The sequence below is a fragment of the Heterocephalus glaber genome, unplaced genomic scaffold (assembly GCF_053883595.1).
Source record: "Heterocephalus glaber isolate CG9 unplaced genomic scaffold, H.glaber_assembly_v1.0 deba00001456, whole genome shotgun sequence".
Lineage (NCBI taxonomy): Eukaryota > Metazoa > Chordata > Mammalia > Rodentia > Bathyergidae > Heterocephalus > Heterocephalus glaber.
This window is the reverse complement of record NW_028258304.1, coordinates 2,890,561-2,909,184: the sequence shown is the minus strand read 5'-3', so window position 1 is coordinate 2,909,184 and position 18,624 is coordinate 2,890,561. Positions and strand designations below refer to the sequence as shown.

At 37.2% G+C, this 18,624-nt stretch overlaps 1 protein-coding gene across 1 annotated transcript in view; it reads left to right on the top strand.

The window, feature by feature from the left end:
* The window catches only part of Gmcl1 (germ cell-less 1, spermatogenesis associated), a 37,078-nt gene extending 24,877 nt beyond the window's left edge, over positions 1 to 12,201 (top strand). Inside the window, exons 12-14 of the mRNA XM_004849922.3 lie at positions 2,858 to 3,003; positions 5,367 to 5,454; positions 10,890 to 12,201. Of these exons, the coding sequence (XP_004849979.1) occupies positions 2,858 to 3,003; positions 5,367 to 5,454; positions 10,890 to 11,018 (363 nt within the window). The 3' untranslated portion in view covers positions 11,019 to 12,201. The remainder of the gene's footprint in view (positions 1 to 2,857; positions 3,004 to 5,366; positions 5,455 to 10,889) is intronic.
* The last annotated feature ends 6,423 nt before the right edge of the window (positions 12,202 to 18,624 follow it).

The window sequence follows — 18,624 nt, the reverse complement described above, 5'->3', positions numbered from 1 at the left end:
ACCTGGATTGCAATATTTTACCCCCCCCCTGGAATGTACAGTACATTGTTCTTACTGCCTTTTTTTCTGATCACCTTTCTCACCACATCCCTACTTCTTTCTTGACTTGACTTTTATTTTATGTCCCATATTAAAATTGGCCTTTTTAGCTTCCTTTTTCCCTCATTGACTTTTCTGTACTCATCTGGCTAAATCTCAACTCATGTTAAATCTTCCCTTTTCATACACTTCATGCCTACATCCAAATAGGTGAATATGACTAAATACTTAGTGGGTTTTCCTTAAATGTTGTAGCCATATATAAACATCTTTAGTGCTGCATGGTGATTCTCCCACATGTCTCTAGTGAATTTATTCTCCCGCTGACATAACTCATACCTTCTCTTATCAAAGGAGGAATGGCCTTGTTTCTACTGCATGATACCCTTGTTTCTTACTGCAGTAGAAAGAGAATCTGTACATCTTATCAACAGTTACACCATTTTACCTGCATCTCTGGCTGTGCATTGTTATTTTCTCTTCTGAGTATGACTGCACTGTTTGTGTTTTAATCCATCCTCTCTCCTTGCACTAAAAGTTCTGTTCCTATAACCATCACCTCCCTTTTCTGAATCATTGGGTTTTTTCTCTTTGAAATATTCTTGTTTAACATTTAAAATCTTGCAGTATCATCTGTCTTAAACTATACCTTGACTCCCCATTCTTCTCTAGCTGCACTCCATTTCTCTGCACCCCTTTTAGACAAAATTCATTTTTAAAAAAGTCGCCTGTGTTTATTCTTTCTACTTACTCTTTTCCAAGGCCAATGTAGTTGTGTTATTTTGTTTTGTTTTTTTTGTAGCCTCTTGACTATCTACGATTACTAGTGTGCATCACTGCACTCAGCTCCAGTGCCTTCTTGAATCCACTCCAAGTTCATTTGCACAACTCCACTGAAACTGCCAAGCCAGTGTCAGCAGTGATCCCCCGTTGCCAAATGCAGTAGTCAGTGTTCTGTCTTCTTCTGGCAGCTCTTAGCAGCACTGACACATTTGTTCACTGTCATTATTGAAAGATCTCCACTTGGCTTATAGGACAGCATACTCTGCTGGTTTTCTTCCTACTTCATTGACTGCTCCTTGTAAAGTCTTTCTTAGACCATTTCTTACTAAGCAAATGTTGCTGTGACTGGAGGCTTAGTTCTTGCACTTCATCCTTATGTATGCTTACTTCTAGTCTTGTGATATCACAGCCCATCTCCACACTGGTAACTCGTAACTCCAAATTTACATATCTAATTATTCACTTTACATCTTTCTTGGATACCTTATCACATCTCATATATAACATTCCTGGAGGGTGGGAGTATAGCTCAGCGGTAGAGCACTTGCCAAGCATGTGGAAGGCCATGGATTTGATCCCTGGTATCACCAAAAACAATCAAAAAAAAAAAAAAACAAATAAACGAAATCCCACAGTCTCAAGCAGAGCACTTGAGTTTCATCCCTGAATAACCTCCTTCCCAAATATTCAATGCACAAACAGCCCCTTCGTTCATCCATGTATAGGCTTCAAACTTTGGATTCATTTTGGACTCCTCTTTCTTTCATACCACTCTTGGTGTCCGTGAGAAATTCTATAAGGTTTTATGCCTAAAATACATTCTTAACATGCCTACCACTAAGTCCACGTCACCTTGTTTCCCTGACTGGGATATTGAAGTAGCCTCAAAACCGCTCTCCTGTTTTACTTTCTTTTTTTTTTTTTTTAACTTTCTTTTCATACAACAGCCAAAGTAGTCTTTTTAAAATGCAAGTTTTATAATGATTAATGATTATATCATTTCCTTCTATAATACCTTCTGTTCACCTCCCACCACACTTAGAAGACATCTGAAATCTTCTAATAGTGAACTACTAGGCCCCTGACTGTCTCTGTGAACTCATCTCCAGGTTTTATCCCAGTCAGTCATTGCCCTGGCCACATAGCCCTGCTTGCTCTTCTTTAGATATGCCAAGCATGTTCTTAACTCTAGACCTTTCTACGTGCTCTTCTCTTTCCTGTGACAGCCTTTCCCCAGGTAACTACGTGGTCTACTCCTTCATTTAGCCTTCTCAGGACTTTCCCAAGCACTGTATAAATTAGCAGGCTTCCCAACTACAAGCTGCCCTCCTCTACCCTGTGGCTCTCTCCTGACATTCTCATCTTCTCCATTCTATGAGCCTTATTCATCGTTTCTCTTACCACACAAACATATTCATGTGGTAGAATATAAACTCTACTAGAGCAGAAATTTCATTTTATTTGCCTCTGTGTTTCCATTGCCTAGAGCAGTAGCAATGCCTGGCATATTAGTTTAACACATATTAGTTAAATATTGAATTAATGTTATAATTCATGAAGTCAAACAAACCCTTGAAGTCCTAACTTTACTTCCCTGTACTACATTTCTTTATCTAATACTCTATCATTAATTATTCACTGATAGAAAATAACAAATTTGGAACTTCATGATGTATTTAAAATAACCTAATTGTAATATTTCTGTTGGGTAATTACTTAAAGATATTTTAGAGTGTTTTAAAAGTAAGGTGAATTTTAATGGGTTTTTGTTACCTTCATCTAGCTATACTTAGAATTGGAGTGAAAACATTATTTATGATAGAATTGCTATGTGGAGAGCTTGAGGAATTCTGGTCATAAAGGCTGCTTTTCCAGCTTAGGTGTATAGTTTTGTGTGGGAATCCTTAAAGGGAAGCACTGACAAAAAGGAATCTATGGGCAAAATGCTTGGAATGAGAGAAAAAAACATTTTCAGCTTTTTATTTTTCACGCTAACATGGTAAACTAAACTAAATCTTTCTTTTGTATCTTTTAGTACTGCTGGCGGTGGACAGGTTTTAACTTCGGCTTTGACCTACTTGTAACTTATACCAATCGGTACATCATTTTCAAACGCAATACACTGAATCAGCCATGTAGTGGATCTGTCAGTTTACAACCTCGAAGGAGCATAGCATTTAGGTAGGATGAGATTTCCCTAGCAACTCCTTCTCACTCCAAAGAAAATATAAGAAATAAAATTTGATAATTTACACCACTAATAGAACTTTGGTAAGATACAGAATATATGAATGATCTATGAACTGATAAGGCTTATTTCTGTGAAATGTATGGTATTATTAATAAAGTCAAGAGATCTAGTTATGTCAGGGAAATGGATAAGCTCAAATATGAATGATAGAACATTGATACTAGGCTTGAAGCTGTTGCCTTGTTGCTATTTTTACCAAATAAAATGTCTTAACTAGAAATATGGCAAGGTATTTTTCAAGGAACACATGTCTAGTATTATTCTTAACTTTGTATAGAATTTGAGATGTCCAGCTTTACCTGATAGTTGAGGTGGCAGTGTTTTTTTGGAGAGGATGCTATAGGCCAGCAAATGAGAAAGTAGTTTATAAACAAATTATTTTAAAATCATATATTAGCCAGGTGTGGTAGTGCCCACCTGTAATCCTAGCATTCAGGAGGCTGAGGCAGGAGGTTCACTGCGAGTTCAAGGCCAGCCTGGGCTACATAGCAAGTTAATGACAACCTGAACTGCCTAGTGAGACCCTGTCTCAAAAAACAAAAATCATATACTTATACTATATGTAAAAATATATAAAATATTAAAAATATATAAAAATTAACTCAAAACTGCAAAACTCCTGGAAGAAAATATAAAGACTTCATAACATTTGATTTGGCAATCATTTCTTTGATATGACACCAAAAGCACAGGCAACAAAAGAAAAATAGATAAATTGGACCTAATAAAACTAGAAATTTTTTATTGAGCAACACTGTCAGCACTGACTGAAAGGCAACCCTGGGATAGGAGAAAATATTTACAAATCATGTGTGATAGGAGTTAAAATATCTAGAATACATAGAAAACTCCTAAAAACCTATAAGTTTTTTTTTTGTTTTTTTTTTTTTGCTTTACTGGGGATCGAACTCAGGACCTTGTGTTTGTGAGGCAGGCAAGGTGCCACTGAGCTAAATCCCCAGCCCAAAAACCTATAATTTTAAATTTAAAAGACAGGTGTGTAGTTTCAGCTGTTTGAGAGGCTGAGAGTCCAAAAGTTTGCAACTAGCCTAAACAACATACCAAGACTTGTCTCAAAAGAAAGGGGGTGAAAAAACAACTGGATTAAAAAATGAGCAAAGGCAATACTAGAGCACTTGGCTAGCATACATGAGGCCCTGGGTTCAATCCTCAGCACTACCAAAAAATAAAAATAAAAAGAGCAAAAAGACCTGCATAAAATTTCCCTAAGAAGATATACAAATGGCTAGTGAATACATAAAAAGATACATGATATCACTAATTATTAGGAAATGCAAATCAAAACCACAGTGAGATACCACTTCACACCTATTAAGATGGCTGTTATTCAGAACAAAGCAAGCGTTGGCAAAGATGTGGAATAATTAGAACCCTTGTGCACTGCTGATAACTATGTACAGCAGTGCAACTGCTGTAGAAAACATTATGATCCTTTCCCAAAAAATTAAACATAGCATCAACATACAATCCACCAATTCCTCTCCTGGAAATATATCCAAAAGAATTGAAAGTAGGGACTCGAGGTATTTGTACACTCTTGTTCATAGGAGCATCATTCATAGTAGCCGATCGGCAAAAAAACTATGTCCATTAACAGATAAATAGATAAACAAAATGTGGTAACACATACAGTGGAACATTTTCAGTCCTAAGGAAGGAAACTCCCAACACATGCTACACTTAAATGAACTTAAGTGAAATAAGCATGTCACAAAAGGACAAATATTGTATAATTTCACTTCTGAGGTACATAGAGTAGACAATCCACAGAAAGCCAATTGGGGCTGCTAGGGCTGGGGGAAGGGAAAATGGAGAATTAGTGTGTAGTGAATACAGAATTTCAGCTTGGGAAGATGAAAATATTCTGGAGTTGGGTGATGGTGATGATTGCAGAATTTGTGAATGTATTTTTTTTTTCTGGTACTGGGGATCCAACTCAGGACCTTGCATTTGCAAGGTGGGTGCAGCACCACTGAGCTAAATCCCCAGCCCCTTGTGAATGTATTTGATGCCATAGAACTGTACATAAAAATGATTAAAATGTAAACTTTATGTTCTGTATATTTTAGCATAGTTTTTCAAGGTCATTTATAAATTTTTTTGATATTTCAGTTGTGTATCCTAGCACAGGATTATAAATCTGAATGGAATCAATTTACATTTTGAAAAGTCTGTTTGAAAAGAAAATATGGATAAAAAAATATTAAAGTGAGTCAGATCTTGTTTAATCTGTGGTTTAAAAATTGTGCTTTTTTTTTTTTTTAAATCCTAGACTTCGTTTGGCTTCTTTTGATAGTAGTGGAAAACTGATATGTAGTAGAACAACTGGCTATCAAATACTTACACTTGAAAAGGATCAGGTATGTTTGATTACTTTTCTGTTGTTTCATTATATTTGTGTTTTGAATACTCTCTGAAAATTAAGTGACTTGACATTTAAATGATGATATTTTGATTTAAAGGTTGATTTGAAAGTACCATGTTCACTTCAGCAAAACTTACCTGATCCCACTGCAGATCTACCATCCTTAATCCAAAAATCTGATATCTGAAATGCTCCAAAATGTGAAACTTTTTGAGTGCCTTAGACAAACAGCCCACATAGTTGTTTCATGCACAAAATTATTTTTTAAACTGTGTAAAAATTGCTTTGGGTATATGTATGTATGTATGTATGTATGTATGTATGTATATAAACAAATTTTGTGTTAAGACTTAGGTTCCAGGCCCAGGGATGTAGCTCAGCTGTGCCACGCCTGCCTGGCAAGCACAAGGTCCTGAGTTTGATCCCTGGCATGGGATGCGGGGGGGAGACTTAGGTTTCATCCCCCAAGATACCTCTTATGTAAATCCACGCACATATATATCTCAAGAATTTCAGATAAATTATACTCTACCCACAGCCTTACTGAGATGGGGGAAAAAATCCCAATTTGATTTCTTATTACATTAAATGCTGATTCGTTGTGTACGTAAGTACATTTACAAGCAGACATCTTGAAGACAATACAATATTTCTCCATAGCTCCTGAATATTAAGAAAACTTTTTTCTCTAGCATATTAGATTTGTAAGGTGACAAACATCTGTAATGTTCTCCAGGTTATTTCTAAAGTCATTTGTTCCTTCATACATCATGTTCATATAAAAGTTTCAAAATGAGGCTGGGGATTTAGCTCAGTGGTTCCACTGCCTGCTGTGCAAGCACAAGGACCCGAGTTCAATCCCTGGTACCAAAAAAAGTTTCAGAATGTTGGGATGAGAAAGTAAACTATTTTCAGTAAATAAGTGTTAAAAAAAAAAAAAAAAAATATATATATATATATATATATATATATAGTCATGGCTCAGGCAGCCCTAAAGTTAAAGAATACCTGGCCATGCACTTGCCTAGCATGTACAAGGCCCTGGGTTCTATCCTCAGCACTGGAAAAAATAAAATAATGTCTGTAAAAAGTACCAGGCCAAGATAAAAATTGTTTTTTAAATGTTGCTTGATTTTTTTCATTCTGCACACATTTATCTCTACTGTGCACTAGGTTCTATGCAAGGAGTATTGGAAATAAGCACAGTTTGTGTCGCTATAACCTAGTGCAAGTAAGCTGTGAATGAGCTCTAATGTGCAGCATTGAGGGAGAAGTCTCTAATCCAGCCTGTGGAGTTCAGGGTGGGTGTAGTCACTGAAGAGAAATGAAGTCAGCTCAGGGAAAACCTCCTCTCCTGGAAAAGGTGAAAAGGGAATGGATACCTGAACCAGCCTCAAATGAGTGAGATGGAGGAAAGGAGTGCATGAGTCACTCACGAAACTGAAAATCAGATGGGGGAATTCGGTACAAATAGAGCCAGGGCATGATGGACTATCAGTGGAGTTAGGAATGGTTTTAGTTGGGGAGTTGTATATATGTGTTTTATGTAGGTTATAAATGTTTGTTGTGGGAAAATCAGAAAATACAAGCTGAAACAAAAAGCATATGTATCAGATACACCTTACTGATATTTTTTCTTTTATCCATTTTCCACAATTAGGTCTTTCTACCAACTTGCTTATTTTTTATGGTGAAAAAAATTGTATTTAGAATTAACCAAGTAGACTCGATTTAGCTGATCCCAGTTTTGTTGGAAATATTCAAAGCATCATAGTCAGGAGCCAGACATGTCTTCTCTCATCAGGCCTGAATGGGATGTTGGCCTTGGCCACATAGGTGTCACAGAGCTTCTTTAAACCTATTTGATCTGGTGTTGGTCAGCCTTGGCATCCACAGTGAACACAGCTCTGTTGTTTTCTGACTTCTACATGGCTGACTCGTTGGTCTCAGTGTTCTTGGTGATCACCTGCCCTGCGCCTAGTAGAAGAAAGTATGTGCCCCTTTTGGAGACCAAGGGCAGGAGAGCCTGGCTGTATCAGATGATATGGTAGCAATTGTAATTTTTTTTTTCTTTTCTATTTGTTATAATAGCTTTTAAAAAATTATATATTTACATCATCATTTTTATTAACTGCATAATTTTAGTCGTTTTAACTATTCCATAATTCCTATGCATTGAATGAAGATGATTTTTTTTTTGTTTTTTGGTACCAGGGATTGAACCCAGGACCTTGCACTTGTGAGGCAGGCGCCAGAACCACTGAGCTAAATCCTCAGCCCAAGATGATTATTTTTATTATGAGAAATATACATATAGTTTATACATTTTTAAAGATAAATTCCAAAAATTTGAATTAATTTCAAACAGCACATACATTTTCTAATAGTCAAGTTCCACTAGGAGAGTATACCCAATATAATGTATTAGCATTCTTCCTAATCTTTTCCCTGATGTAGTAAATGAAAACAAATATTAGTTTTAATTTTCATTTCTTTGGTTACTGGTAAAGTTGGATATTGTTTGAATACTATCTTGTATAAATTGACTATATTGTTTGATTTTTTATTAAGGTGTTCGTTTTTTTCTTGATAATTTTTAACAGCTTTTATAAAGAATAACATTTGTGATATATTACAGTTTTTCATTATCATTTGCCTTTTCAGTCTTCAAAATGGTCTATTAATCTTTTACTTGAATAATTTCTTTGCCTGCCTTAGGCTTCCTTATTCTCATGAGGACTATACAAATAGTCATCTGTGTTTTTTCTACTTTTATGGTTTAATTTTTTACATTGGAGTATTCAGTAATAGCTCTGAATTACATCAGGTGTATCAGTGTATTTGAGATGCCTTATCATATGTAAATCCTTTCAAACTTAGTTCCATTTCAGTACTGTTTCATTGACTTCTTTCTTATAAGAATTGATTTTTTTTTTTTTTTGGTACCAGGATCGAATTCAGGACCTTGTGCTTGCAAGGCAGGAGCCAGAACCACTGAGCTAAATCCCAGGCCCTCTTATAAAGACAACAATACATTGTTTTGCTTTACTGTTAATTTATTGTGGTACTGGGGATTGAACCCCAAGCCTTTACACTGAACTACATCCCCAGGCCTTTAAAAACAATTCTTTTTTTTTTTGAGACAGGGTCTCGCTAAGGAAGAGATAGATAGCACCCAGTAGTTGAGGGTTTGAATTTTAGTTCTGTATCTTAAGTGAAGGTTTCCAGTAGCAAGTTGGATTTATGGATCCCGGAATTTAGACCTATAAGATAGGATTTGGAGGAAACCATAGAGATATAGAGTAAGTAACATGGACCTCAGAGAAGAAGGGATTTATATAAAAAGATGAAGAAATAATTATCTGAAAGTAGAAATGGAACACAGGAAAATGCTACTCTGTCTGCTGCTATGATACATGAGTTCCACAACTTCCACTTCCACAGTGGAGTGAGGAAACTGGAACTTTACTCTGAACGTGCTTCAAAACAAACATAGGTGTACGTTAAGCCCTGGGGTAGAGTTAAAAGATTTGATCAACCAGATTCTTGTTTAGGAATGGAAAGTGGGGATTCATGCAGCTTAATATTCAGAAATTGGTGTGTCCGTTCAGCCTGTGGTGTCCACACTGACTTCCTTCTAGCCAAGAGTTAGCCCCACCCCGCTCCAACCTTAACTATACTTCAGTTCCAGACTGCTGATCTTCCTTAAAGCTTTTGTTTTGTCATGGTATAGAACAGTGGTAGTGAAGCTATGGAACATGTACCGCAGCCGGCTGTTTGTTATCATTGAAAGCTCTGAAAGGTTCACCATCACTGGTATAGAATCTTGATTTTTATCATTAGGTATACATATTGCCAAAGTGTTTGTCCTCATGAGATACAGTAAATATGCCTTCACCCAGAATACTAGTACAAATTTTGACTAGGCTAGGGTGATGTAGGCATCCAAAGACCCAACTATGCTTTAATGTCATTCCTTTCTGGTGACCCTGTTAGCACCATCAGCTTAGAAGAGAGCTTCACCTGATTTTCTTTGCTGATTTTTTAAACACCACTTTCCCCTGTGGGGGAGATATAGAAAGAGCCTCTGTGTGTGTGTGTGTTTTGATAAAATTTATCTAAATTTGTCTTCCTGCTCCTCCAACACAGAAGCTGTGTCCAGTTAAGTCTACTTAGTCACTCACATATTCTAGTTTAGTCCTTCTTCATTATGAGAACACAAGCTTCAGTAAAAAATTAGCTAAATGGATGCACATTGAGGCAATACTCTTAAGTGAAATAAATAGGACACACGTGTAAATGCCAAATAGTTTCTCTGGTGTGAGAAACTGAAAGTGTAAATAAGGATCAAAATGTATAATAGATAATGTGAAATAGGAAAGTTGCAAAGGGGAAGGAGAAGTGGGAGGGGTAAGAGAAAAGAAAGAGAGGAATAGAATAAATATGAGCAAAGGAGGGGCCAGGGAGTTAGCTCAGTGGTTCCACCACCTGCCTTGCAAGCTCAAGGTCCCGAGTTTGATCCCCGGTACCAAAATATATATATGAAAAGGAAAAAATGGAAACAAAGTTTTTGTAAATGGGGGGGGGGGGGGTTGACAGGAGGGTAGAGGAGTGGGGAAAAAATAAGAATCAAGATATATTACGTAAAGGTACAAATCTCCAGTGATGAATGTCATTATGTTGTATACCTAAAATGTACCAATAAAATTAATTTAAAAATAATAAAACTCTACCATTTAAGGGTATAATCTCCAAAATGTATAAAATAAAACTACTGTATATTATTGCATAGAATGTATTGCAAGTATTTAAAAAGTAGGAATTCTCATTTTACTGCTGCTGCTTTAACTGTGAGGATTGCTCTCCTCACTAAATGTTACTGGTTAAAGGATATGTGAGGTTCCAAACAGCAATATGTAGCATCAGTGGTGGTTATATTTGCAACTCTCGGGTATAGCAGCAACATCTGTCTTGGTGGGAGTTCAGAGCATCCTCACATGTACTGATGTAACTGAACCTGAAATTGCTTTTACATGATATTGTATTTTATGTTCCAGGGAACAAATAACATGTTTGTCATAAGACAGTGGGAAATCTTAGGATTAATGGTAATAACCCACTTAATGCTAGTAATAATGACTGCCTACTGTCATCCCAATAATTTGCTGTACCTAAGGGCCTGAAGCCAAGTGCAAGGGTCAGTGTACCTCTTTGCTGCATCTGTTAAGTAAGGAAGCTGCAGTTGGCAAGGTTACAACGGGCAGGAGTTTTGAGATTTGAGCTGCTGTGCTCAGACTCTGGGTATTAACTCTTAATATCACACTAACCTCTTTTGGTTCCCTCCATTCAACACCTTGTTTTTTTATTTTAATTTTATTTTTAACATATTGCTTTCTAGTTGTCAGTAAATCTACAAAATCTGTCTTACAGGAACAAGTGGTGATGAATTTGGACAGCAGGCTTCTGATCTTCCCTTTGTATATCTGCTGTAACTTCTTGTATATGTCACCAGAAAAAAGAACTGAAAATAATCATCACCCAGAAAATCCAGAAAACTGAGGATCTCCCATTGGAAACAGCAGCACTTTGAAAACTTTTTAGGCTCGTTTTTACGGCCCTACTGATATTCATGTCTAAGGTGACTAATAATGACACAGGCCTTATGAACTGTACAGACAATACAGAAGATGTTTCTTACCCTCATTACATTTCTATGCATATGTGCAAAAGAATTTTAAAGCCAAGAAAATATCTGTCAAACCATGCAAGTTGTCATCTCATGCTTTTAATTTAGCATTAGAAGAAAATTGCTGTAGGTGAATTTCACATTCTTTGCAACAGAATACATAAGCTTAAGTTTTGATCCTGCCTAATGTTAGTGAATTTCATCTATCTGTGAATTTATTTTTAATTTGCTAAAAAGAATGCTAAAGGGATTATTTGAATGGCCAACTATAAATGTTCTTTCAATTGGTGCCTTTAAAGCTGTCTTTTAATCTTTTCAAGTGCTCATTTTTATTCCTCCATTTAGTCCAGTATTTTTCCAGTCTATATTTGTTTTTTTTGTTTTTGGGGGATTTTTGAGGGGTTTTTTTGTTTTGTTTTGTTTTGGTACCAGTCTATATTTGTTTGGGGTTTTTTTGGTTTTTTTTTTTTTTTTTTTTTTTTTTTTGGTACTGGGGATCGAACTCTGGACCTTGCTCTTGCGAGGCAGGCGGCAGAACCACTGAGCTAAATCCCCGGCCCTATATTTGTTTTTAATCATTAAATACTTTTGTCACGGTTTTGGATGACTAAGCTGAGGAACATTTATTTTTTAACTTAAGCATTTTCATGTTTATTTTCGAATTTAGCTTTCTTAGGCTTTTAAAAACAACAACAAAAATCAGCTTTAGACCTTCAAATGAACTCGACCAGGGAAAAATCAGTTTGATTTGAAGACATTCCTTTGCCTTACATGGTCTTGTCTTTGACATTCTGTATACCTTTATTATTAGGTTATGAATTATTTATGTACCAAATATTAGACTTTTAAATATTTTCATGTTCTCTGATCTTTAGAATTATTTATGTTAAAATTTTAATTGGAAATCCCATTGCCTACTTAAGCTCAGGACTTTATAACCTCAGAATGGAGTGCCTTTGAGTTCTACATGCTAATAGAAATTTCATAGTAACTGTACATGAGGTTGGAGGATCTAATATTGAAGCTGATAATAAAAGCATTAATGTAAAAACAGAACTTATTTTTGTCAAACATGAGATGTATGCTTGTCATGATTTACGTATGTTGGCCTCTTGTGTTTATTGCTATTTTGAGACATGCCCACTTTCCTTCCAGTCAGAGTAAGTACTTTTGTGGTTAATGTATATTTTTAGTATGTTTCTAAAAATGGGAATCATTTTTATGTATCTCTGCAAATAATAAATGCCCATTTGGAAAAAGAATAAATTAGCTCTTATTTAAAATGGACCAAAAACCAATCCCTAGCATCACACACACACAAAAAAACCAAACCAGATAAAATGGACAAAAAGAAAAAATCAAAACCAGAATTTTTTTTCACTTTCTAGTTAGATTTTTTCCCCGTTTTCAGCTTTTTCAATTTATTGACAGTTTTTCTTTCCCAGTATGTGTTCTTATATCATCATAGGTCTTTCATTGCTTTTGTCCTTTCAGAATTCATAAAGGAGTGTGCATGTTTTTGTTTGTTCATTTGTTTGTTTGAGACAAGGTCTTACTGTTGTAGTTCAGGATGGCCTTGAACTTATATGTAACCCAGGCTGGCCTCAAACTTAAAGCAATCCTCCTGCCTCAGGCTCCTGAATGCTGGGATTACAGGTGTGCACTATCACTCTCAACAAAATGATTCTAATACAGTGACTTGGCTCTATCAAGAGACTACAGCATAAGCAATTCTTTACCCTTTACACATTAAAAAACATAAATATCAAATTTAAGTTGAATTATTCAAATTTTCATAAATCTTAGAAGATAAAATTTGAGTATACTAATGAAGAAAAGTAATTATTTTGTTTCACTTACATAAATTGACCAAATTGATATTATATATAGTTCCTGTCCATTAGGTATTTCCTGGTCAAGTTGCTTATGATTTCTATAGACAGGATAATTATTTCTTCTGTTAAGAGTAGATTATGGCCAGGGATGTAGCTCAGTGGCACAGCACCTGTCTGGCAAGCATGAGGTCCTGAGTTTGATCCCTGGCACCAAAAAAAAAAAAGTAGATTATATTCTCATTTGAGCAGTTGATAATTATTAGCTACTACTACATCTTGGTAGTAAAGAATCTGCTGTTTTCCTAGCACATACTTTTATGTGTTTATATGAGTATACTGTTCTCTTTGATAGGAATATTTCCAATAAAGTGTTCATAATACCAGCTGATGTATCATATAAATTTGTACATAGAAGCTTTTGTATTACCCTGTACCAATTTTTCTGTTTTCTATTGCTGAGACTTGAAAACAATTGTTGACTTTTCTTGTTGCTGAGTCAAAATATGCAACACCTAAAGTTAAAAGAGGAAAAGTTTATTTCAGCTCATTTTGTAGAGGTTTTAGTCTATAGTCGGCTGGCTCCAAGGCAGGATGGCATGGCAGAAGGGTAGCACAGAGGATAAACAGTGCATGGCCTGGCAGGGCCAGCAGAAGGCAGCAAAAAGGAAGTAGCAGAGCAGCAGCAGCAGAAACTGCTCCCTTATATCCCTTCCAGGCTACCTGCTTTTCATGTGGTGCCACCCATAACCAGGGTGGGCCTTCCTATTATCCATACCCAGAGCTATGCTAGACCAATCAGTGGACTAGTTGGGTAATCACATACCCTTAATCCATATTCACACAATTTAATCCCAGCATCACACACCCTAGATCCAGCCACCTCCCAAAACTCCACCTATAAGCTCCTGAGGGTTTAGGGGGCCATGTAGACACAAACCATAACAATATTTATTCATTAATAATTATTTTTGCTTGTATTTTTTTCTTGGTACCGGGGATCGAACTTGGGACCTTGAGCTTTCAAGATAGGCGGCAGCACCACTGAGCTAAATCCCCAGCCCTTGCTTGTCTATTAGTAAAGAAGTTCTTAAAAAAATATGTTGTAGAGGTTCACACTGAATTATTAAAGAGGGATATAAATACACCTTTCCTTTTTTAGTGAATTTGGCTTGAAAGGCAAAATTACAAAAAACAGTGGTACTCATGAGCATTTTTTTTTTTCAGGACAAGAATACTCAGGGCCTTTGCACTGAGCTACATGCCAAGCCCTTTTTAAAATGTTTTATTTTGAGCCAGGTGGTCACAAAGTTCCCCAGGCTGAGCTTGAACTTGAGATCCTCCTGCCTCATGCTGGGATTACAGACATGAGCTACTACATCCAGGTAGTCACTAACTTTTTTAGCAACTATTCAGCAGCTAACATTTTATCTCATTTCAGATCTTTTGATAGGATTGCCATCACAGATGAGCAGTTTTCACCATCAAATGCAAAAGTGAGGTTAGCAGGGTATATAAATTCCATTCTATTCATTCTTTTTTTTTTTAATAGTACTGGAGATTGAACTTTGGGCTTCATGCATGCAAGGCATGCATGCATGTCCTACCACCAAGCTCACAGGACTGGATGTGATTGTTTTTTATTCCTTTTTAACATTTAAAATTGACCGTTTTGTTCTTAAAAATTAGTAGCCTTCAGGCGGGGGATTTAGCTCAGTGGTTTCGCCACCTGCTGCACAAGCGCAAGGACCAGAGTTCGATCCCCAGTATCAAAAAAAAAAAAAATTAGCAGCCTTCTCTTAAACTCTGACATCAGTCTTTGTTTCTTTCTTTTTTGTTGTTTTTATTTTTGTTTTTGTTTTTTGAGACAGGGTCTTGCTTTGTAGTTCAGGCTGGTGCTGAAATCATTATGTAGCCCAGGCTAGCCTCAGACTCATAGCAATCCTCCTGCCTCTGCCTTCTTAGTGCTGGGATTACAGACCTGCACCACCACACCTGGCTCAGTCTTTGATTTCTATATTTCTGGTAACTACTTCTTTGGTTACTCTGGTAACTTTCTTCTCTGGGGGTTCTTCCTCAGAATGTCTCCAAGCCTTTTTCTGTCTTAAGCCTGTTCTGGTTCATTTCATGAACTCTCATGGCTTCAAAGGAGCACCTGGCTTGACAATGTAATATGCGCCTCTAATCCTAGATACTTGGGAGCTAGGTAGGGAGGCTGAGACAGGAAGACCAAGAATTTGAGGCCAATTTAGGCAACTTTAGTAAGATCCTATGTCAAATAAAGGCCTGGGGATGTAACTCAGTGGTCTTCTCTGGGTTTAATCCCCAGTACCACACACACACACACACACACACACACACACACACTCACACAATTCTGATGGTTTCCTCTTTCCAACCTACATCTCTCTTCCAACCTCCAGATATACATCTAGTTGGCTTCTCTTCATGGGTGTTCAAAGTGGCATTTCACATTAGTAGCCAGCATGGACACATCTGCTTTCCCCAGGATTTGTCTTGTTTGCCTCATTTCAAGAAATGATGCTACTCCCTACCCAATTGGCCAAGACAGCAACCTAGTGTCATTCTTGAATTTTCTACCTCATGCTCTGCATCCAGAAATGAAGTTCTGATTCTGCCAAGTATATTTCAAATGCAGACACCTTTCACCTTGCCCATTGCTGCAATTCTACTACAGGCCATTGTAATTTCCACCTGCTATGGTTTGTCCCCTGAAGATCGTATGTTGGAAACTTAATCTCCAAGGCAACAGTGCCGAGAAGTGTGACCTTTAAAAGATTAATCTTGAGAGCAGAGCTCTTAAAAACGGATTAGTGCCATTACTGCAGGAATGGCCTCCTGTCCTTTTCTGTGTCACTGTCCTGCCACATGATCCTTCTGCCTATCATGATGCAAGATGGCCCTTGCCAAATGTCAGTACCTTGAAAATGGACTTCCCAGCCTCCTGGACTGTGAGAAGTTTCTCAGTTTCTGGTGTTTGGTTCATAATTACACAAATCAGATACCAACTGAGATGACTGTACTGGCCTCACATGTGTTTCCTCCTCTAAGTCTCTATCTTGCCCAGAGCGTTCTCTGAATAGACTCAAATCTCACTCTCCCATCCTTAGAATTCCCCCCATTTGCCTTCAGGATAACCCAGGGATTATGGCCTTGGCTTAATCTCTCACCTGCCTCTTGCCTCTGCATGCAGCATCTTCTGCCTGGACAACTTTAACCCCTCTCCTCACCATAAACAGTACCCCGTGTCATCTGGCTTGTTTCTACTCATATGGAAGGTTTTATTTGGACACTATTTCCTCCTGGAACCTTTTCTTAGTAATCTTTCCCCTCCAAACCAGCTAGATCTTCATTGAATTTGCCTTCCTAACACCCTGTTCTCTGCTGCTGTTTCACACTATGGACTTGTCTGTATTCTTAACTGGATGACAACCCAGTCAAGAAAAGGCTTGTGTCTTTTTCACTGAATCCTCTGGTGTGTCCGTGTGCCATAAATGTTTGTGTGACTACCAACTATTAATCATGCTGTTTGTTTTCTGATGTTTCAGCACCTACACCCTTGCTGAGACTGACCTTTCCAGGGAGAACAATGACTGTCTCTGGAGTGTGTCTTTCATATGCAAACCAGCCAATCCCCCAATGCATTTGCCCAACCCTTTTGAGATAGCCCAGGCTGAAGCTGAACTTTTAAGCTCCTGGCCTCAGTCTCACAGAATGCTAGGATTACTGGTGTGTGGCCACTCCTGGTGGCTGGCACAGAATTTATGAGCCCTAAATTTTGTTGCATGACTTGGTCACACATTTCACAACCCAATCACTTCTAAAAAACTGTCGGGCCAAACCAATATTCCCCTGCCCTGATCACCCCAGAGCCAGTTACTGAACCAACAGCCTTTCAGCCCTGAGCCTGCTGAAATGATTAACACTAGTCAGTTTGAAAGCTGCTTGCCCTGCCTCACCCATTCCTTCCCATGAGAACTGTCACAGTGTCTCACAGAGCTTTCTTTCCCCTTGCTCCCTCCAACCAACCCTGGTGCTTCCCTGTGTGGCTTACCATGCCATGCCTCCTGCTTCTAGGGAACTGTGCATAAAAGCCTTCATAACAGCTATTTCCATGTCTGTGGTGCTTACCCTTATGAGGAAGACAAATTCCAGGACACTTAAAAAAACATATTTGGCCTGGTGTTTTGGTGCATCCCTATAATCCCAGAGTTCAGGATGCTGAGGCAGGATGATCATGAGGTCCAGGACATCCTGGGCTACATAGAATTCAGTCAGCCTGGACTACATAGGGAGACCCTGGCTCAAAATTAAATTAAAATGAGTATAAAATAATCACATTTTCTAAATGCTTAATGTATGCTATTCTTCATAATAACAAAGTATTAAATTTTATTACTGCATTTTGTGGAGGCACAAAGCTGAAGTACACAGCCCAACAAGGCAGAGCTGTTGAGCAATAGAGCTGAAATTTAAACTTAACAGCCAAACTGCTGAGCTCTTTTTAATTGTATTTATAAAGTGTACAATATATTTGATACATATACACATAATGAAGAGGTTTGTGCTGTAAGCAGGTTATCATATCCATCATCTTCCATGGTTACCTCTCTTGTGGTAAGAGCACTTAAAATTTTCACAAATGTTCATTCACTATACAGTATTATTAACTATATTTCTCCTCTTCTATATTAGCTGTGTAGGCTTATTCACCCTATATACCTGCAAGTTTGTACCCTTGACCTATACAGCGCCTTGTTTCTGCCCCACCCTGTTCCTGTTAACCACTATTCTACTCTGTTTCTCTATATTTAACAATTTTTTAGGTTCCATAAGTAAAATCATGCAGTATTTTTCTTTCTGTGTCCAGTTTATTTCACTTAGCATATGTCCTCCAGTTTTTTATGTCACAAATGGTATATCCTTTTTTAAAGCCAAATAATACTCCTTTACATGTATATTACAATTCATATGTGTATACCACACTTAATCTATAGTTGGATCCTGGGTCTTGGCTTATAGGTTCTTAGTCATAACACCAACAGCACAATCTGTTAAAGAGAAAAATCAATAAATTGAATTAAAGTTTAAAACTTTTGCTCTGTGAAAGACCCTGTTAAGAGGATAAGAAGACAAACTACAAACTGGGAGAAAAATCACATACCTGACAAAGGACTCATGTAGAATATGTAAAGAACTCTCAAAACTCAACAGTAAAACAATAAACCCAATAGAAACTTGACAAGACACAAAGAGACATTTTACCACAGAGGGAATATGGGTGGCGAATAACATGGAAAGAGAGTGAACTAGCCATTAGTGAAATGCAAATCAAGACAATGCGATAACTACACCACTAGAGAATCTAAAAAATCGTAACAGGGCCGGGGATTTAGCTCAGTGGTTCTGCTGCCTGCCTCAAAAGCACAAGGACCTGAGTTTGATTCCCAGTACCAAAAAAAAAAATTAAAAAGAAAATATAATAACATCCCAATGTTAGTGAGGATACAAAGAAATGATCTCTCATATATTGCTGGTAGGCATGAAATGGCTTAGCCATTCTGGAAAGTAGTTTAGCAATTTCTTTTAAAAAATTAAATATGGCTAGGCATGATAGCACATGCCT